This window comes from Penicillium nucicola (genome assembly GCF_028828085.1).
Source record: "Penicillium nucicola strain IBT 29836 chromosome Unknown utg000005l, whole genome shotgun sequence".
Lineage (NCBI taxonomy): Eukaryota > Fungi > Ascomycota > Eurotiomycetes > Eurotiales > Aspergillaceae > Penicillium > Penicillium nucicola.
Window position 1 is genome coordinate 974462 of NW_026643129.1, and position 21811 is coordinate 996272.

At 46.1% G+C, this 21811-nt stretch overlaps 7 protein-coding genes across 7 annotated transcripts; 4 read left to right on the plus strand and 3 right to left on the minus strand.

Annotated features, from left to right (window-relative positions):
- Positions 1-226: 226 nt before the first annotated feature.
- N7511_005461 (type I polyketide synthase) lies at positions 227-5905 on the minus strand (the record flags this gene model as incomplete). The annotated part of the gene is made up of 6 exons (XM_057127838.1): positions 227-1519; positions 1582-3966; positions 4016-5137; positions 5202-5505; positions 5566-5833; positions 5863-5905. The coding sequence occupies 6 exons, from the start codon at positions 5903-5905 to the stop codon at positions 227-229; spliced, it is 5415 nt and encodes a 1804-aa protein (XP_056984355.1).
- Positions 5906-6495: 590 nt separating this feature from the next.
- Positions 6496-7505, plus strand: N7511_005462 (uncharacterized protein; the record flags this gene model as incomplete). Its single annotated transcript, XM_057127839.1, has 2 exons — positions 6496-6657; positions 6735-7505. The coding sequence occupies 2 exons, from the start codon at positions 6496-6498 to the stop codon at positions 7503-7505; spliced, it is 933 nt and encodes a 310-aa protein (XP_056984356.1).
- A 730-nt stretch (positions 7506-8235) lies between these two features.
- Positions 8236-8808, plus strand: N7511_005463 (EthD domain-containing protein; the record flags this gene model as incomplete). Its single annotated transcript, XM_057127840.1, has 3 exons — positions 8236-8427; positions 8493-8689; positions 8739-8808. 3 exons carry the CDS (start codon positions 8236-8238, stop codon positions 8806-8808), a joined length of 459 nt encoding a protein of 152 aa, XP_056984357.1.
- Positions 8809-9332: 524 nt separating this feature from the next.
- On the minus strand, positions 9333-10961 carry N7511_005464 (uncharacterized protein; the record flags this gene model as incomplete). The annotated part of the gene is made up of 3 exons (XM_057127841.1): positions 9333-9628; positions 9739-10019; positions 10114-10961. The coding sequence occupies 3 exons, from the start codon at positions 10959-10961 to the stop codon at positions 9333-9335; spliced, it is 1425 nt and encodes a 474-aa protein (XP_056984358.1).
- A 2229-nt stretch (positions 10962-13190) lies between these two features.
- Positions 13191-13882, minus strand: N7511_005465 (LURP-one-related/scramblase family protein; the record flags this gene model as incomplete). The annotated part of the gene is made up of 2 exons (XM_057127842.1): positions 13191-13468; positions 13552-13882. The coding sequence occupies 2 exons, from the start codon at positions 13880-13882 to the stop codon at positions 13191-13193; spliced, it is 609 nt and encodes a 202-aa protein (XP_056984359.1).
- Positions 13883-14928: 1046 nt separating this feature from the next.
- On the plus strand, positions 14929-15750 carry N7511_005466 (SDR family oxidoreductase; the record flags this gene model as incomplete). The annotated part of the gene is made up of 1 exon (XM_057127843.1): positions 14929-15750. The coding sequence occupies one exon, from the start codon at positions 14929-14931 to the stop codon at positions 15748-15750; it is 822 nt and encodes a 273-aa protein (XP_056984360.1).
- A 4330-nt stretch (positions 15751-20080) lies between these two features.
- On the plus strand, positions 20081-21157 carry N7511_005467 (fungal specific transcription factor domain-containing protein; the record flags this gene model as incomplete). The annotated part of the gene is made up of 1 exon (XM_057127844.1): positions 20081-21157. The coding sequence occupies one exon, from the start codon at positions 20081-20083 to the stop codon at positions 21155-21157; it is 1077 nt and encodes a 358-aa protein (XP_056984361.1).
- Between the last annotated feature and the right edge of the window lie 654 nt (positions 21158-21811).

Sequence of the window (21811 nt, forward strand, 5' to 3'; positions counted from 1 at the left end):
AAGTTATTTAGCTCGTAAATGGTAAGCATAATGCAAATTCTATTGACTGGCAGCTACGAGAATGAGCAGCAAGCGAGATTCTAAGATTCGGCAGAGAAGTAGTAGTCAGTCCATCTGATGGCTTCCAAGGCCCCAAAACATTTGTGCGGGCTCTGGAAAAGAAGAATTCTGTTTGAGATGACACGCTTCATAAAATGATATCTTTAGGATGTCATATCCTGTTAAGTCAACCATAATAATCGACCAACCAAGTTCGTAAATCCCCAACAGTTGGATATTCTAAAAACAAACTGCTTCTTACAGAGATTCCCAGTTCCTCTTGAAGTCTTTCCGCAATAACCAAGCTCATCAAGCTATCGACACCGAGACTAGCAAAAGTGGAATCATCTGTCAAGTCAGACAGCTCCATGGCGGCTTCATGAGCAATGAGCGCCATGGTCTTGCTGACAACAGAACTTGAAGAAGATTTAGCCACTGAGAAACCAGACTCGGGCTCAGAAGACCATGAAATCGCCGAATCAGCCATTGAGCCGCTTTTCACATGGTATTCTGCGGCTGATTGCAAGCGGGTTGGTCTTGGTATTTCTGCGCAAGACTCAGGGGAAGGCTCAAGCCCTGGGTGAGCAGGATTGTTGGTGTTTTTAGCATTTGAGTTATCCGAAGAGTAAGATTCTATATCGGAAGAGGAAAAGAAGCGATTGAGTAGTATGCGAGGGTACCGACGGAACTTCATGCCTTGCATAACACCCGCAATCTCGTCACCTTGCAACACATAGACATCACCTAGATATATTGATGGGTCCTCTGCAGTAGGAATCATCTTCACATAGGATCGATAATTGGTTCCGGCAACCAGGCGACGGGCCATGCGAAGGGATCTCCAGCCGGGAGTGACACAGAAGTTGTTCTTCGTGTCCATGACATCTGAAACATTCATCACGAAGCCAGCAAGATGACACACGCTATCAATGAAAGAAGGAGGAACAGTCCATGTGCCACTCATATCAGTTGACTTGATAGTAACATCGGCGAAAGCCTCCAATTCGTGGAGCACGACCGAGCGCATGCCGCGATACTTTTCTGCATAATCCACCAGTTTATCGGCGAAAAGCGTGTATACCATGTTATGCGAAAGTCTGTTTGCGAGACCTTCATCTGCCATTTGTGATAACGTCTCAATCCGATTGTGAACAAAATGGAAAAATGGAACCCAATTGGTGAGCCAGGTCTTTGCGTTTCCATAGACAATCTGGGCTGTCATGATCGGATCTCCGCTTGCCAGAGAATCCCCGTTATCAACCACATTGTGTATCTCAAGGAATGCTGGTTCAGAGTGAATGTCAGATGTACTGATAGAGATCTGAATCAGTTGCGAGGTGTCGGTTTCTGTTTGTGCCACTAAGCCTTTGTGTACGACGAGATCAGATATCTCTATGTCGGAGACACTCTTGTCAGTCTTTTGACCAAGTTTCTCTAGCAGATGCTTCCCAAGAGTCCATGCAATATCCGCATGTATGGACTAGATGTTCGTAGAGTTGTTAGCAGGTATTTTGCGAAATTGGAGAACACATTTTGACTTACCGATGTCACCACACCGACTCCATTCATCTTGTGTCCCCATGCTGCAGCTTGGAATTCTTGTTCCATCAGATCAGACTGGACAACGACTCGGCCAGCGGACCCTGAAAATTTCTCTTCAACGACTTTATGAACCAAAGATGTTCGCAGCCTAGAGATAGGCGCAAGACGTGCAGGAGTTTCAGAACTCGTCCTTGACAATGTCATCTTTTTGAAGTCGCATGGAATGTTGCCTTTAGTGAGACCCCAGTTGCCAGTGTATTGTATCCAATGGTTCTTCTCATTCCAAGCATAAGTCGGCAGGTCCAACAGCCGCAAGTCCTTTTCGAAGGGCCGGTGGAACTCGTTCCAATTAACTTCGACACCAACGCAGTGAAGAAGGGCCAAGCTCCGCGACAGGGTGTGCCAGTTATTCTCATCTCGATGGAACGATGACGCTGCAACACCCATCGGGGACATGATTGATTGTGCAAATCGAATACAGACAGGGTGTGGGCCTAGTTCAATCCATGCCATTGTTTCATCCACTGTTGAGATGCGGATTGCCGTCTCTACGGCGCCCATGAAGTTAACTGTCTCTCTCGTCGATCGGCGGATATAGTTGGCATTGATTGTTCTTTCGTCAAATATGACTTTTCCGAGCAGAGGAGAGATGATAGGTAGATTTGGGGGATGAAAGATGACGCCTGCCCTAGCGATGGCTTCTAGTTCATCAAGAACAGGATCCATTTGTTTTGAGTGGAAGGAAAATTCCACACCCAGTCGGAAACACTTGACTCCAGAACTCTCGAGCTCTGTCACCAGAGCCTCAATTTCGCCAACTGTCCCACTCAGAACTGTGTCTTTTGGTCCATTGAGGCAGGCTATCTCGAATGGTATTCCATTTGCTCTGAAAATGACTTCCTCGAGTGATGCTCTGACTGCTAACATTTTGTGACTTCCAGATTGACATGTCTTTTCAAGAAGCCTAGCACGCTGGCCCACAAGGAAGATAGCGTCATTGACAGAAAGCACACCAGCTGCATGCAAAGCCGCATACTCTCCCAGGCTGTGACCAACGACAACATTTGGTTTAATACCTAGTGACTCCCAATATTTGATCAAGGCAATTTCAACACAAACGAGTGCAAGTTGTGTGGCTGTAGGCGAGTGCGAGTGGCTCTCAGAGCAACTCCCATCAATGACAGAAACAATGGATGGAAATCCTTGAGCCTGGCATACTTCATCCAAAACCAAGATCTGGAATTGAAAATAAGGAGAGTCTCGGAAAAGTTCGAGATTGCTAGATAGGTGCGATGCTCCTTGCCCTGTGAAGGCAAAGATCACTGACGTCGGTCCAGATGAGGAGATTGCTTGATGAGATCCCGCTGACTGGAGACAATTCTTCAACTGCCTTATCAGATCTCTTGTATCTGATGTTGGCACAGCTATACGGTGATTGTGATGGTGGCGTCGAGCGGTGGTTGTATAAGCCAAGCGTGATAGCGAAATGTCCGGGTTTGTTTCCATATAGGCAATGAGGCGCTGAATATTGTTCTTCAATGAAGACTTGCTCTTAGCAGATACAGTAATGACATGGCTGGAACGAGGATCTGCATTGCAAGGTGTGTTCGGCACTGGTGGCTCTTCAATGACAATGCTCGTGTTTCCTCCCGCAGCACTGAAGTTGTTCACCACAGCGACACGCTTCCTATTCGAGCTCCTCGCCCAAGGGATCCTCCGATACGGTATGTATATATTCCTCTCATTCATGTCTTTCGGAAAGGCTGGATTGATAGCAGTCTTGATGCCAACATGTGGTGGAATAATCTCTTTGTCAAACATGAGCAACACCTTAAGCAGCGCTGTCGTACCAGCAACGGCTTCACCGTGACCAACATTTGCTTTGACTGCACCTATATATAGTGGATTTTTAGAGCTGCGGCGTTTTGTATTTGTTAGCGGAGCAAAGACATCGGTGACAGACTTGATTTCTTGAGCATCACCAGCTTGAGTCCCAGTTCCGTGCATTTCCACATAGCTGACATCCAAGGGATCAACCCCAGCTTGGGAGAAAATCTGCCGCGTGAGGTAAGATTGATGACCTGAGTGAGGATGCGTGATGGAGATTGCCTCCGCCGAGTGATTTGTTCCAGCCGCCAGAATTACCCCTAGAATGTTATCGTTGTCGGCTTGGGCATCTTCCAGGCGTTTTATGACAAGTGACGCAACGCCATCAGCTCGACAGTAGCCGTCTGCTTCACAGTCCCATGTTTTACATGCATTTGGTGTCTTCGACAGGAAGTGACCGCTGCTCAATCCAGCGAACGCGTCGGGGTTTGTTAACACATTCATCCCCCCTGCCACTGCCATATCCGTGTCTCGGTTCCAAAGGGAATTACAAGCAACCTAAATTAACACGTTTGTAAGCCATTTTGCAAGTTCCACTTTTTCGCACCAGAATTGTGCCACTAACATTTATTGCAGCCAGTCCCGACGAGCATGCTGTATCGACGCTGTAGCTGGGCCCCGAGAATTTGAAAAAGTAGTTGATACGACCTGGACCGAAGGCGCGGCAGCCCCCAGTAATGAAATAGGTGTCTATTTCCTGACTTGTATTGACTTCACGGTAATCGTCACTAGCCTGACCGTAGAAGGTACCAATGCGATGTAGGTCTGTTGATGCCGTGCGGTTTGCAACATATCCCGCTCTCTCCAAAGCTTCATAGGCTGTAACAAGTGCCAATCTTTGCATCGGGTCTGTTTGTACAGCCTCGCGAGGCGACATGTTGAAAAAATGAGCATCAAATTGGCCGGGTTCATGGACAAAGCAGCCGTACGGTGTATGGCTGGAATTTGCACGCTTCCCAGAGGGATCGCAATGTGTTTCAACATCAAACCGATCAGCGGGTATCTTTTCATGTACATCAAGCCCCTCATTTAGAATATCCCAGAACTTGTCGGTGGAACTCCCACCTCCGGGCATACGACAGGACATGCCCACGATGGCGAGCTTTGCTTGTTGAGCACCTCTTGGGCGCTCTGATGAGTTTTCTATCTTGTAAACCCATTTCAGGAAGTCTTTTGTGCTAGTCCGGAGTCTATTTGACTCCAGGTTCAGCACTTCCACCAGGTCACGAGCTGGTAAAGATAGACCCGCGATCAGCACCTCACACTCAGGCACTCTGGAATCTTTTGCTCGTTCTGTAATTTTCTGAATAGCTTCGTCCCATTGGATGGGCTGGGTCAACAATTCCTCGACCGCGTTGTGAAAAATCTCACTAGGACTTGTCGCTGGAAATGGGTTTCCAGTGCTGGGTGAATACAAGCAAGCACGCAACATGAGCCTCGAATCCAGTCGTTTGATTGTCTTGGATTGAAGAATCTGATCCACATGTTCCTTCCTGTAAATATGAATTGCGTGGCATAGGCCTCCATAGACTGGGAGAGTAATGAACCTGCGGTCGCGTAGGAAGTCGGATCTCAGGAAAATGTGCTTCAGTCGTGCGGGTGGTCCACTGACAGTCACTGATTCTCGACCCCAGCCACTGATAAATACCTTGTTCCAGATTGGAAAGGCCTTTATCTCATATGAAAAGTCAGTAAATCGATCATTATCCATAGAGCAGTATTTTGCAACGAACCTCCACTGCTTGTATCGAATCAAGCTCGTTCTGCACTTCTTCGTGGGAAACTCCAGGAATAAAGTACGCCCAACTGTCACTAGCATGAGCGCCGGTGCACGAATGTAGGCACTGAGATATCTGGTGGACAAATACGCCAAGTCTCAATGCTAGACGTACAGCCTCGGATCCAGCAAGTGGCAAGTCTGCCAGTGTGTGGGAGATCGAGACGGCGGCAGCGGACAAAAGACCTGTCCCCAGACCAGCTGTACATATGTTTGCATCCTGAGACCAGAAGAAGCTCTCACTACTGCATTCGTAGTATCTATAAATGCATGTGGTCAGTAGGAGTCTTGCCCCAATATTCTAGTGGGTTTTATCATACCCGATAAAGGTTGCAAGTTGAACAACACAAATGAGCATTCCATTCACACAGTCGCCAAGAGGACCACTGCGTAGGTCGGCATTTTCCGCAAGGCAAAATACCGTCTCGAATGGGGGGAATAAGATTCTCAACTTGGCCGGCAATGATTGAACCTCCTCTCGAATGGCCAATGTTGCGGTTTCGATAAAGTTGGCCAGAAACATACATTTTTTGTGTTTGCTGTGGACGTGAAGCCGACGAAAGATGTCATTGATGTCACCGGGGGAAACTCATTACCAAAATAGGAGATCTTCATACTGAGAAGGCTGTCTGAGGTCTCGGCGATGGAAGATGGGGTCATGGTTGAAAGATAATCCATAGGGTTGGTTCCTATACACCCCATTATACGACGCTATGTCGCGGTAGAAGACATCTATGGACATCAATCAGCACATTCAGGTTGCATGGTATTTCTCAAGTAAAATATCCCAACACACATGGATGCAGGTTTCCAGAAATGGAAAGATAACGGGCTCTACCCGTGGACTGTATCAAGCAAGGGGTCATGAACGCGTGTGATCAGTGATCAATCTGCGCCTAATCACAGTCGGATATAGCCAAGTGTGGACAGAAACATAGATACTTGAATCCCTATTGAGGCTTTTTCAACGGCTAACCTGGTAGATGATTTGGAATTTGTATTAATTATCCCGACTTCGGGGGATTGCATTGGGAAAACATATCAGTTCTCGAGTCTGAATGCCTTTCGGGATATACTAGTAAACGGCGTGTTCGCCTTGCCACCCCCTTACAGGCCACGCTTAATTGCCCCTTGCACATGCTGTGATGCTCAGCTTCAGTTGTACCAAGCACTGTGAGTCGATTTGAAATAAAATGCCATCTTCTTGCATCAAGATGGGGCATTCAACACTCGCTCAATACTCGTTCAATATGGTGTCAGACAAGGGAGGCTATCGCCAAATTAACAAAACTTTGGATATCTGCATCTTTGCCGATTATCTTGAAGTCCAACAAAAGAGAATGCCAAAGTTGTTAGATGTGGAGCAAATCAGTCCACGAGTAATCCGTATTCTGGGGAAGAATCCCGGAAAGGTGAGCCTAACTTGTCGTCAGCTTCACCATGCTTTTTCACAACTTTCAAGACGCTAAACATACAACACTGCATCTAGTTCACTCTTCAAGGAACGAACACGTATATCGTCGGCACTGGAGCAAAGCGTCTTATCATCGACACAGGACAGGGAATCCCAGCCTGGGCAGAATTGATCGCAGAAGCATCAGTCATTCAAAACTTCTCACTATCAAAAGTCCTTTTAACGCATTGGCATGGAGATCATACTGGCGGTATTCCTGATCTTATTCAAATCTACCCGCATCTCGCTGGGTTTATTTTCAAACACACGCCGAGCAAGTCCCAGCAACGTATTATGAACAACCAGATATTTACTGTTGAAGGCGCCACATTGCGAGCCATCCACACACCAGGACACTCTGACGACCACATGTGTTTCATTCTGGAAGAGGATAATGCTATGTTTACTGGGGACAATGTGCTTGGCCAGGGCACCACGGCGGTTGAGCACCTCGGTACCTGGATGGAGACATTACGGACCATGCAGTCCTATAGATGCATGAAGGGCTACCCGGCCCATGGCAGTGTGATAGTCAACCTCGATTCTAAAATTGCAGCAGAGTTAGGAGGAAAGTTGAGACGTGAGCGCCAGGTGCTACGAGCTTTGAATAATATTCAAACTGGTTCTCGAGGTAGACGGTTATCAACCAAAGAAGTGATTATAGCAGTTCATGGGGAAATCAGTGATCATCTTATGGACAAGGCGTTGGAGCCTTTCGTGGATGAAATCCTCAGAAAGCTCGCTGAAGACGGCATGGTTGGATATGAATTGAGAGAAGGTGCGAAAAGATGGTTTGCCGTCACTTGAACCCTTAAAACTCTGAGCTCTCCTACCGAGATAATACATCTGTTTTATTTGGCTCTCATATTGATGTATCTTAATTGTCATGTAGCAAAGAGTATAGCACACTCTCTATGAGCCCTAGCATTTTAAACTGGGTGTAAATTATCATCCATGGTAAGTTTACCACAAACATCTACAAGACTCTATCGGAATATATCCGAGAAGTCTATAACACGGGGCAAAATCGGGTCGCCAAGGATTTGTAACCTGCATTATTTACCCCGACAATAGACTTGGTACTCGCATGTATATCCAAGCTAAGCGCCTTAAATCACTCTACATGGCTGGTCTACGGGGTGAAATGCACGGTAAGCAAACCACATATGCAGAAATACCAGTAGTGCCGGTGGTCGGTACGGAACTGCACCCAGCTCCCAACACTGAGTAAGCGCATGTCCTGACTTGAATCATCTCGTAGGTGTTTAAACATGAGTTATATCTGAACAATTTAGCGGCTCAGTAGACTAGGCCGTTATCTACCGCGATTAAAATGCCGAGATACAGCGATGCAGAACTATAGCCCGATACCACGCTAGGGAGGGTGGATACCCCCTTCGACATCACCTCGCAGGAAAGAAGTGCAGCTACAAAAGTCCGTTCATATGACCTGTTAAGCAAACTCCACGCTTTTGCGCAGACGTCTTGACGCAACTCTCGTTTCTCTCTTTTTTCTTCCAACCCCTCGATCGTGAAAATGACGATAGTGCAAGATTCAGAAATCCCGGAGATCTCAGGCCCAACTGCTACTAAGTTCCTCTGTCTAACGATATGTGGTTACCGCAAACCCGGAATGAGCGAAGAAGACTATCGCCACCACATGGTCAATGTCTCTGCACCTATGACAAAGGGACTGATGGTCAAGTACGGTATCAAGAGGTGGACCCAGGTGAGCAGTTTTGTCTTTACATTTTGCTGTCCTCAGACTTTAAGACTTGAACAATCTCGCTCTAGATCCATAATCAAAAATCAACCCGTGCCTTGATGAGCCAGATCTTGGACCCTCAGATGGCGAACATTGCAGACTTTGATTGTTTCAGCCAGGTCGTCTTTCGGAGAATTGAAGATTACAAGAATATGAAGCAGGATCCTTGGTATAAGGAGCACCTAGCTTATGATCACGAGAATTTTGCCGATACTAAGAGAAGCATGTAGGTTTGTATAATATTATATTCAATAGTCCTAACTAACTTATACCAGGATCACCATAGGCTGGGTCGAGGAGTATATCAGAGATGGAGAGATTGTTGATGGACTTGACGATTCTTAGATATTACGAACCACCAGAGCGTTATGATCAATCTAGTTTCCCTATGATCATCGGTTACGAGTAGATCCTCGTAGGCAACCCGAAGGTTCTCATCGCTCGTAGATCGAGTTAATGGCATGGTCAGAAAAAGTGCATACATCAAGCTATTCAGGCTAAGCGCAAGAATACACGTAAGAAAGTGATGAAGTGGGGTAGCTTAGATTGGTATGCAGGCTCCTGCACGGTTGCTGTATGAAAGTTGCGGTGAGAATCAGAAAAACTGTCTGGTTTCACAGAACCACATCATCCTCTCTCGGGAACACAACATTCTTCATTCAGGTCCATAGGAAAATAGTCGATCCGCTTCTAGCAGCTGCATAATTTGTTTGAAGCATCTTTGTGCTGAGCACTTCGTCCCACCACATCATAAGTGCCCTTGATCGGTGAGCGGCCACTAGATGAAATAACTCATTCATAATTTGATAGTTTATAGTATTATTCTGGCATTCAATTATCAGACATGATATGGCTTGAAACAATTCATTCTATGCCAGCGGAATATTCCCAATCTCCTTATAAATATTATACAAATGACCCTTGGAGGGCATATCGACATTCTCAATTTTAAGCACAGACGGATCCGCGCGTAGGAGTGTTTTCGCAAGAACCCAGAACTCCAGCGCATGTTTCATGAATCCCAGCATCTCGAGCTGCGCCTCATCAGATCTGCTCTGTAGTTCATCCCATAATATTCGCCATCGATCCAGTGCCCTTTCAAGTACCTGACGCATATACGGGATAGAATGTGTTGTCTGCGCCGAAAAGATAATCGAATGAAGCCCTGTTTTGGAGTGCGTTAGTCGGGCCTCGATTGTGGACTTGGACGTAAAACCAAATTTTCAATCCTGCAGGATCATGGAGTGGTTTAATAATGATGAGCCATTGACGTACCACAGATACCGCCGAAAAGGCCTCGTGCGTTTAAACTAGAGAAATGGCTGCTATCTGACGAAGAGGGCTGCATGAGCAAATTGATTAATGAGGATAGAGATAACGCGGGGCATTCATGCGTAGAGCGAGATGGAATTTCCATCTGTGATCGATCGGGTGTATTGGTGAAAAGTTCATCGGGACATGGTAAATCACCGGTCATTTCGGTGATCGTGAATCTTGGTGGTGTGCGGAAGAAGAGGACGAATTGGATGTCTAGGAGGAACGCCATCCAAGCAACTCTGAAAAACCAGGCATATTTAGAGTTAGTGATCGAGTAGGTAAATGATTGCATCCAAGTAGATACTCCTTGTAAGTGCTGACTAGAAATCTTACCTGATCATTGCTTCGTCTTTAAGAAATCGTTTCCAGGTGGATGAAATGTTGATGCTCGAATCAAAATCATACTCATCGCCAGTAAAGGAGTCATATCTCCGTACTTTCGTCAACGAAAAGCCTCTTATAGCAGAAACAAGTTTCAAAAACCTCGATATGCAAGTACTATGAGAAATGGGATTACTTCTCGTAGCAACTTCAGTACAAAGCATGATAAGGGCAGCTTGCAGAATTTCTAACGTTTCATGGCTGAGAGGGGATTTGCTCAAGCCACAAGAATGGGGGTTCCGTAGAGGGGCTTGATCAAAGATGAAATCTTGAACCAGCTCGAAAAATTCCGAGGACGAGAATGTACTATCCACTGACGGTAGGAGCTGACCACCGGTCGCTATGATGGCGAGAAGTAGATGGCTAGAGGTGGTGTGAATGTTGAAACATGAGCGGCCTATGATCGGGGTGTGAAGTGTAGCATAGTCAAAGTAAGCTCGGATTAGAGAATCAAGGGTAGAAACCGTGAGACTTTTGCGCATCTCGGGAGTGATTGGACAGGATTGGTTGAGGGCCTGTGGCTTTGTGCGAGAAATGTAGAGCTCAAGTTCCCGTAGAACTTCATCAATCCGAACTTGTACAGCATCTAATTGTTGCTGGTCTTGACTGTTCCACAGTGGCTCAGATTTAAACGATGAGTCGGGATTATCTGGAAAATCGAACAACCCGCAAAGTCCTTGCAAAAAGCTCCATGTAGACAGATCGATGCCCAAGTCCAGAGTTGGCTGGTTTTCTGTGACAGCAGACGTAAGATTCTTTTCTTGGGAGCATTCGACAGAACGGGCATTTGTGGCGATCATCAGGTCTTCAAAGGATGCTTCTGGGTTGACGTAAGATAGCAGGAATGGTATACTGGTCTTTGCATATTTTCCATAAGATGCATCTGCATGATTCTTATGGCTAGACTTTAAGCCAAGACTTGGTAGAGAGGTATTTTCAGCAATTATTGTGTTTGCTGGACTTGTATACCGGCACGGAGAGTGGGAATATTCGCATCTGGAACATGGATTTGCCTTATCACAGGCCACTTTCATTCGAGAGCATCGCACACAACACCCTTTCTTAGGGCCTCTTCGCGAAACCTTTGGGGTTTCCCTCTGTGCTCTGTTAGGACATCGGTGTGTATGGCGGCGCATTGCATCTCTTTATAAAGGGTATTAGCGTCTATCATTTGGATATGGTCGAATATCTTTACATTCTTGCAAAGAGGCTGTCACAGAATGGACAGGTAATTGAGGCACCGTCATAGTTGTGATCTATTTGGGGGGCCCGGTTAATTTGAGGCTTATTTAACAGTGCCTTGGTCAGAATCCTTACGCAGAAGCCGTTCATGACGGCGTAAATGACCCTGAGAGGAAAAGTCTTTCTCGCAAGCCGCGCAGCGGAGCGAGGTATGATTGTTCTCCATCGGGTTGCAGGATGTTAATAATTGATCCTGTCTGAATATTGAGACAGTGAAATTCAAAGGCCCCTTGATGCTTTGGGTAACACGCATAGCATTAGCAGGTGAGTGGTGGCGAGTGTAAGTCTCGGCCCCTAGGTACGGCCCCACATCGGAGGTTGTTCACATCGGGGGTTTCTCACATCGGAAGTTTCTCACATTGTATACCGCATATTTCCCACATCCTTTTTACTGGCAAAATGAATCTAATCCCTAGGTTTTGCTACTTCGTAGACTCTACATGATTCCTCATGTCTTTCTAACTCTCCCAGAAACATATCCATTCTGTTTCCAAACCCAGACCATGTACGTCGATCTTTCAAACAAGACAGTAGTACCTGCTGACCTTTCGTCTTGTCTTTAAGCCGGCTTCTCGACTAATCGTCTCAGACCATCAAATATGCTACTTGTGCAAAAGAGAATATCTCTGAGTTCAAACCTCTTGACACAAATCCTCTCGCGGAACATATCTCAAAACATAAAGCCTGTTTCAGGTACACTATCTCCTCGAACCGGTCGGCCACGCACCGAGGTTTCAATTCTCAATCAAGAGAAGAGCAGTACTGCAGTTGAATATGCTTTGTGAGTGAAGGGGACACTATCCATCGAGACTTCATTTCTTACACATCTCTCTTTGTCCAGAACTACAGTGGATAGCGTTGCGAACTGGGCTAGACAAGGATCCCTCTGGCCAATGAGCTTCGGCCTTGCCTGCTGCGCCCTTGAGATGATGCATACCTCTATGCCGCGCTACGATCAAGATCGTCTGGGTATTATCTTCCGTGCTTCGCCCAGGCAATCGGATGTCATGATCGTGGCAGGCACGGTCACAAATAAGATGGGACCGGCACTACGTCAGGTCTATGACCAGATGCCTGAACCACGTTGGGTTATTAGTATGGGTAGTTGTGCAAATGGGGGAGGTTATTATCATTACAGCTATAGTGTTGTGAGAGGTGTTGATAGGATTGTACCTGTCGATATCTACGTTCCGGGGTGTCCGCCAAGTTCTGAGGCCCTGCTTTTTGGCATCTTTCAATTGCAGAAGAAGATGAGAAGGACTAAGATAACTCGGATGTGGTACAGGAAATAAAGAGCTACTTATATCATATTTGGCATCTCTGACTCGTTGTGATAATCTATAGTGGTTAAATACACTGATGGCTAATACATATACGAATGTACATGTGTCATCTGGATGACAAGCTATACCGAATTCAGTTGTATTGCTTTCAGCTACTGAAATTGCGTAGGCCTTAGTGTATTTACGCCAGACACGGAAGGGCCACCTAGTCGTTCTTCTCCGCGCAGGCCATGAAACGGACAAGGATTTCAATTTGAGTTGGCTTGTTGAGCCCTTGTGGCGCTGAACATCGAATAGACAGAGATGCTCTGTCTCTTTTTGTGAGCTGCTATGGAAGATAATTGATCAACTCCTCTGGAGGAAGCGTATTGATATCAAAAGTGTGGATCAATTTGTGCCATTGTTTCCGGAATATACAACCCAAGAAGACTTTTCAAAAACAGCCGAATTTATCAGGATAATGACCTCGGTGGACAACCTCTGTTGGAAGAGAATCCACGGTCACTATTCCCCACGTTCGTCATTGTTCTTCTCGTCAAAGCAAATACATAACGCGGCAATCAGTGCTGCATCCACACCAGGTGCCACGACAACGGCATAGGTCTGCTGGCCAAACACAAGGTCGCGACCGCTAAGCAGTTTCCGGTCAATGCGAGCTACTGTTTGCCCGCTTTTATCGTCGACAATATCGGCAGTATGATCAAACCAGCCACCTTTCATTTTGAGAACTCTAGCCTTGCCATTGCTATCTGTGAAACTGGCGGTGGCTTTCGAGCCCATCACTACTGTAGTCAGTAAATTGTAAAGCAAAAAATAAGAAATCCGCTTCGCTGGATGGTCTTGAATCACAAGAAACGGTGCTTACATGTGAGATTGCTCTTCACCTCGCAGGCCTTCTTGCCATGTGTGTCTTCGATCGCGTACGTCGTATGAATATGTAGAAGCTCCTTAACAATATCAAATAGATGCTTTCCAAGCGCGTCTTCGACCTTCTTGCGACCGGAAATGGAAATCCAAGCTCCGTGCACTTTCAAGAGTGGCTGGCCACTGGCCAATTTGATTTCGAAGCTATCCCCAGAGACGGAGAGCACCTTTTCTTTTAGAACTATTGTCTGCGGCTCCTTCGCGACAAACTGATCGAATATCGCGATAGGCTCAGCGACAGGGTCGAGATTGTGATGGCCGAAGATACCCATTTTAGAAGATGTAATCAAAGCCTCGGGAGGGATAAATGTTCAATAGTGAGCATATGGAAATCGACAAGAAGAGCGCGGGGTCGGGCTGAAGCCGATCATCGGGTTATCAATAGCACGTGATATATACACAGGACCCATGACGTCATCATATTTTTCATTGTTCTGCATGATAGAGGATCTGTTTCTCTATATTCAATCGTCATATCTTGAACATTTCTCAACCTGAACGTCTACAGGCAGAATATAACATGAGTGACAGCATACATTTATAATCGGGCCTGCCTTTTATAATGAATTGCGAGCCTTTTCTTGTAGGATGTGTATGAATGTTGTATTGTTGATATGTTAAGCAAGCATATATTGATCGAGGTACTTAATATATTATGGGCTACAGTCTACAACGTGAAATATGGGTTGTGTCTGCGGCATTTTACAATCTGCATCCCTCCGGCCAAAAACAACTTCCAGCACAAAGGTTGCACCGAATCTTGATCATTCATATCTTCATGCTTGTAAACAAAGAAAGAGGAGGTGAACTTTGTCCTATTTTTAGGCGAAATTCAGAGTTTTCGTTTGTTGAAAGCAAAAGTTAACGTTATGTGAACGTCCGAAAGAGGAAACTAATTTAAGTGGAGTTCGACACCTTGAGTTTCAGGCTTTCGGCCCCTTTTTTTTGCGCTCGGGTCGCCTGTTGCCATTGATCTGCTCCATGAACTACTGTACTGGATGCAATATGAACAAAAGGGATTCTTCAAGCCCGAATGCCAAATGAAGACAAAAAAACCTCTTACAGTACATATCCCACAACCTCTTCTGCTCTGCGTGAGCCCTCGCGACATTACACACACCTCCAAAGCTGCCGATAACATTCAAAATCAGGACTGGGCTTGGAGCGCTTTGACTGTTTCAGCACTTCAATCGATATATGCATTGTCCAAATAGCCTTCTGAACACTACAGGCCTCTTCCTATTTGCAAATTCTTCCTGATTTGCCCCACTTGTCGAAGAAAAAAGAAAAGACCCTCTCACGCAAGGGGTGTTCAAGTATGTCGGCGAACGATACCTACGCAATCCTGGGCGCGACAGGAAATTGCGGGACAGCCCTCATCAGAAATCTTTTAAACAGACCGAAATCGCGAATTCATGCATTCTGTCGGAACCGCAATAAGCTCCTCCGTCTTTTGCCCGAAACAAAGGGGAACGGGCAGATCGAGATTTTCGAAGGCAGCATCCAGGACCACAAGCTTTTAACAACATGCATCCGCGATGTCCGAGCTATCTTTCTAGTCATCTCGACTAATGATAACATTCCAAATTGCCGTCTTGCCCGCGATACTGCCGACGCTGTGATCCAGGTCCTGTCGGATATACGGGACTCCGCCAGTCGTGGTGGTGCCAGCACCAAGAGCATGCCCAAGATCATTCTTCTGTCGTCGGCCACGATTGACGAGAATCTTTCTCGGAACTTGAATAGCGTGTTACAGTATCTGCTACTGCGCTCGGCCTCTCATGTCTATGAGGATTTGATAGAAGCTGAAAGGCTGCTTCGTGCTCAGAAAGACTGGCTGACTTCTGTCTTCATCAAACCTGGAGCTTTGTCTATTGACGTGCAGCGTGGTCATGCTCTTAGTCTCGTTGATGAGGAAAGTCCTGTGTCTTATCTGGACTTGGCTGCCGCCATGATCGAGGCGGCTGACGAAGACCAAGGGCGTTATGATATGAAAAATGTCAGCGTCGTCAACACCAATGGGAAAGCAAAGTTCCCAGTCGGTACTCCTATGTGTCTGGCTGTTGGACTTTTGAGGCATTATTTTCCTTTTTTGCATTCTTATCTACCCCTGAATATGGGCCCACAATGGCCTTTATGACCAAAGGCATCCATACTATAAGTTAATAGACTAATACGATATCGAAAGAAGGTTCTGTGGGAATTCAGGCGTCAAATCAGAGGGAATGTTACTCCCCCGATGCATTTTTTTCAGCGATTTTGTTTTCTTTATATTGCTTTTGACTGTTAATGCTCTTGTTCGAACCTATAAGCAGAAAAATACCTGGCAAATTTTGGCTTTCCACTTTTGTTCTAGTATTCACCTCTTGTCGCTTTTTCTCCTCACAAGTAAAGAGCAGCGTGCAATGCTCACTAAATTGCTGGATGTCGATTTTGGGAGCAATCCTACAATACACAGAATTCGATCATAAGTGCAAGTACGTGTTATTGTCCAAATTTTCAGTCAATCACGGCTACAATCCACGAACTTGATGGGCTGGGACTGCCTTTAGAATTGTGAAGTAATCCCATGCTTGCCCTTGCTAGATATTGATTTTGTTTCTGTCTGATGTACGATATGCCCCGTTTCGGAAGGATCGACACCATGCCCATCTATCATTCGTTCGGTGTTTCAATTAGGAGAAATGACATAATAGCAAGTTATCTTAGGTACAAGCATTTAGCTTAGGCGTGAAATGGTTGACGCGCTATCGTGCTCAAGACCCCGCTCCCAGCGACATGCAGCATTGTCATCGCATCGGGATAGGGAAAAGCGGACAAGGGCTCCTTTGTAGCCTAACTGCTGTACCCAAACTACGGTCGTTGATGTAGCGAGAGTCAAGCCACAAAAGCTATAAGAGTCAAAGCCGCCATTGCATCACCACTGACCGCGGGAGTCGGTCAAATTCATGGCGGCTTGAGCAACTCGCGCTCTAGTGCGTCGTCGGTCTTATATAAAAAGCCTGGGTCAATAAATAACTATTACTCATGATGAATAAGGAAGGACGTGGGTTACTACCAATGCTTATTACATATCCCGTGTCACTTTTAGCTTTATTTTGCTTTATAGCGCAGAAAGAACACGAGAGGTTACTACCTCCCCGGCCCATCTCAACCCGTATAATAACTTGGTTTTACAGGCTACTTAAGGAAGTTGATTCAAATTAAAGGAAATAGAGATATCTAGCTAGGGACATGATCCTCTTCTATCACAAATCTTTTAAGCTCGAGCCCTCTTACGAAACCGAAGACTTTGATGTTATCGCCCCATAATGCCTGACTATTTCAATGTTGTTCCATGCATAATAGGTATTACTCATATTACTAATGGGGTAGGATAGTCAGAAAGTAGGGTTATCTAGACATGATCGACAGAGTAGCTATCACGGAACAAACAGGCTATAGCGTCCGTCAATTTTCATTATGGTCTATCTTTGCGCTGGCCAAATCAGACGGTGCTCACTTGATGCTCAGAAGGAATTATCTAGTGTGCAATAAGTAGCATGCCTAGGCACTCACTTAGCACCTGGGTACCTGGGCAGCCTCTGGGAGCCCCAGAGCCTCTGGAGACAATCATCATTAGTCATCAACTATGTGACGACATTGAGCATGCCCAAGTGGTTGTCATGGCTAATGAAATCTAGGGCTTGGCGTATATATTGGTGCTGTCTCATTTAGACATTTGTTTTCTATGACCCTTTTTGTTAGATTCATTTTAAACCGCGTCTTATAGCCGAGCAAGTCTGACAGAAGTCGCCGTTTTGGCATGATCACTGAGTCTAAGCCCAGGTTAACGTCCACTCGGTGATCCTGGGTGAGCTCATCAACGAGGCGACATTCAAATGAGGAAAAGCTGCACCTGCAGACTATATGATGTCTACAGTATATAGATGTATGCAATAACGCCGAAACGCGAATTTGCTTTTTTGGTTATGACGTTTCGCTGGCTTAGGGGGATCCTAGACTGAGAATAGATTTGAACAGCGTCGAATGTCGCAAGATTAACTTTTTTACATAATATTACTGATTGAAGTGTTGATAGGTCAAATATGTCGCCGCACTGTGACAGTTCCTTGCCCTACAGCTCTTTCATTCTGCCTTTTCTTCAAACTTGGTATGTCCTGTTGCTCATCTAATAAGTTTATTCTAATACCGCTGGAGTTTCCAATAAGCCCGATCGATGAGTAGCTCCTCGATACCACTTTCATCAATACTTCTGCCTTCATACGAGCACTGTAGTAATGTCATTTAGATCCGAGGAACAGGAAAAACTTGTAGGAGGAAGTACTTCCAGAGACCAAACAAGGCATTCTTGTCAATTCATCAGCTCAATAAACGGGCACTATTCAATGGGTTTTATTTGATTTTCTGCCGAGGCATCACTGGTTGCCTGGAAGCAAACAACGAACACCTTATGCCTCAGGCATAGGTAGGCCGATGATGTAGCAATGTTCTTCCGAGGCTACCGGCTGAATGATATGAAGAGTTTTATTTTTTCTTTTTGCCGGTTGACTTGGTCGTTTCCGGCGTTTTGGTCGCGTTGCTTTAAACGGGGCATGGCACTCGTACTGTATTTGACCTTGCTGTTCGTCTACAAGTTAGTGTATTTCAAAGAATATTGGTCGTAGTTTCTTGCGGCCACACAACAAAAATAGCACATCATATGAACCCTCGTCTTAAGGTCTGTTATGACGAATCTCTCCAAACCCAAGATTTATCAAATCTATCCAAATTCAAGATTAAACCAGCGCGGACGATCCATGGAAGTCCTTGACGGCCCGAAGGGGGCACGGATGTGACTGCCAGCCAACCAGAACGTTTGTTTGGAGGTCCAACCCTACATATTCCCAAAAGACTAACTGCACATGTACAAGCGTCGTTTTGATATGAACCCAGAGCGATTCTACTTGACTTGAGGCTTCCCACCGCTAGAGTCGTGTTTTTTTTCTACTTCTTGTTTTGCGCTCTTCCGTGGCACTGCAGTCTGGCTGGTTGCCAAACTGATAGTGACCATGAGTGGAAATCCACGCAACCCTCCCCTATTGTCTCCACAACCGACGTCTGATCTTGTAGACGACGGGGCATTTTTCAACTACGACGGGAATTCCGCGGGCATCTTGACCGCGGGCATCTTGAGGGAAAGTTCATCCGAACCATCTTCTAATCCTGCCTCCGAAAGCTCAAATCTCCTCCACGAGTCATCCACCGGTACTGCGTGGCAAGCACCCAATCCGAAGATTGCCATTCCTCGGGTCGCAAACACGAAACAATCATCCAATCCAGGCAGAGTTTCCCGAGCATGCGTGACCTGCCGAGAGCAGAAGGTGAAATGCAGTGGCCACCGTCCTACATGCCAGCGATGCCAAACGACTGATGTGACATGCATCTATGGTGACCGAAAGCGGGAGAAAATGGTCAAGTGCGTGGTTCAAATAAGATGGAGATAAACACACATCTGACAGGGGATGTTTAGGCAACTTGATGATTTGACAGCTCAGGTCGAGACGTACGAAACCCTCCTTCGAAACATTTATCAGTATCCCGATCATCACCCCGACACGTTTGTCAATCAATCCGGCGCAGCAGAAGGAAATCCTCAACCACCCAGCCAAGTCAATACATTATTCCTTTGAATGACACTAGTTGACTGACGGTATTTAGATTTCAACTGCTTCTTTGGAGTTGACACTTCCGCTGCGAGGATCGGACAATAACAACCTAACGTCTTCTGCCATAGGACACGTGGACTTCGTCGATGAAGACTTCAACCGTGATTCAGAAGCGCAAGCTACTGGTTTTATCGGTGGGAACTCAGCCATCAAATGGCTGCACCAGCTCAAACGTTTCTTAGAGCAAAGAAACTCTGAACCGGGCAGTCCCTCGAAGGATGCGGGCATCGAATCACTTTCATTTGCAAACTACGTTTCTGAACATTCAGGGTCTTTGATCTCGGAAAATGTGGCCATGATGGAACGACCTTCGCAAGCGATCGCGGATCAACTTGTCAAAACCTACTTCAGTGTCACACACGAGTCTTTTCCCTTTCTGGGGAAAGCCCTTTTCATAAGGCAGTGTCGAGCTTTCTATTCAAATCCGAATCTACAACCAGGAAGAAGGTGGATGGCTGTGTTGAATATGGTGTTCGCTATTGGTGCAATGCACCATTGCCTTGTGTCATGCCATGCTCAGCATGAGCATGATGGCCTTGACGAACATGCAGTATACTTCTCACGAGCTTGGCAGCTTAACACACATGATGTAGCATCATTCAGCCATCCCAATCTTCAACAAGTACAGGTGGAGGCTCTGGCTTCGTTTTACCTTCTTTCGCTTGGACAAGTCAACAGGTGGATCTATCTCCTTGCTTATATTAGGACAATTCATTCACTCCAGCAAATACTGATATCTTGTATTTCTTCAGGGCATGGAGAATGAGTGGTATCGCGGTACGCTCGGCGCAGGCCATGGGGATTCATCTCCGTGATGGAAGTTCCAATACCTCGGATCTGTCAAAGGAAGCTCGTTATCGACTATGGTGGAGTCTTTTCTTAATGAATCACCTAGTTTCTGGGATTATTGGTCGTCCACCTGGTGTGTATAGGACATACTGTGCGACGCCCCTTCCAGTTCCATACAGAGAGGAAGAATTTGGAGCGGAGCATGTCATTCAACTCCTCACAAGCAGTGAAGCTCGGCGCATTCTGATGTCGTCTTTACAATTTCAACTGCCCAAGAGTGACAGACTGGACAGTCCCATGAAGGCAAGCCCCATCCATTTCGCATCTAGAGAGGAGATACGCAATGAACAGGTTCGGGCTGCTGCGGCACAGTGCCTGTCGATGAAGGCGTCCCTATACTTCACATACGCCATTGACTTGGCGTCAATCATGGAGGAAGCAATCAGTACGCTGTATTCCCCAATAGCCGGTCCGAGGTCGTGGCTTCAAATCGAACTCGCGACCTCTGCGCTATATGAGTTGACGGAACGCTGGCTCTCTCGGCTTCCCGTGTCGTATCACTTCACAGGCGCTGAAATATATAGACACGATGTCTTGCAGCACACAAGTCTAGCCTTCCAGTTCTATTCCACCAAGCTCATGATCACTCAACCATGTCTGCATCGTGTGATGTACGCAATGCCAGATGATGGGCCGCCAAGCAATCTCTGCAGTACAATGGCCACCACTTGTGTTCAGGCAGCATGCCAAATGCTCGATCTTCTACCAAGTGACCCGGATACCACCTGGCTTCATGAAAGCTCTCCGTGGTGGTGTATGCTTCATTATATCATGCAATCAGCTACAGTGCTAATGATGAACCTGGTGGTCCGGCCAGAGGAAGGCACAGCTGAAAGTGCCAATATTGATGCTATGATCAGAAAGGTCCTTTTGTGGCTGAGCACAATGGCTATTAACGATTCTTCTGCCATGCGAGCTCGGCTTCTGTGTATAGATATTCTAGCACGACATGGGTCGAGGCTTGGCATGGAAGTTGATGTCGAGCTTTAGGACATGGTTCTCTTCCGCGACCACCAAGTCTTCATAAATGAAAAACGTGAAAACTCCGGGTATGTCCTAATCCTCCATAATAACCTTTTGACTACTAGGCGAAAAGTAAACTCTAGCTACTTCACGCACTACCATGTGCGATTTTCCCCTTGCAAGAAAAAAAAAAAAAAAAAAAAAAAAAGGACGTGGTGAAAGGGGAAGTTTCAATAATCAATTGACGACAGCGTTGGAAACGTGCACAAAGCAAAACGAGCTTGAGCTTGCGTATTTGCATCACCTAAAGAAGACCAATATTCCACCACAAGGCAGTGCGGTTAGACCTCAATTTCCCAACAAAATCTGAAATGGGGGCTTCGAAATAGTAAATGTAGCCTTCCGGATTCGTATAGTCCTGCGTCAGTAAGGGGGTGGTTAGTTCCTTGTCGGCGTCGCTTTTGCATTATGCCCACACTCCAGTAAACCGTACAGTAGCACTGACCCTTGGGACTGATTCATAACGAGCTTTCCCTTGGGCGTACAATGGAACTCAATTTCATGAACAAGTATTAAGTTAGACCTTAGGTTATTGTTTATGAAGCTCTCAGGGCCTGGTCACACGAGATCTGGTACCACCGGATCTACCCGTTTGATATTGGATCGGCAAAGGGCCCGAGC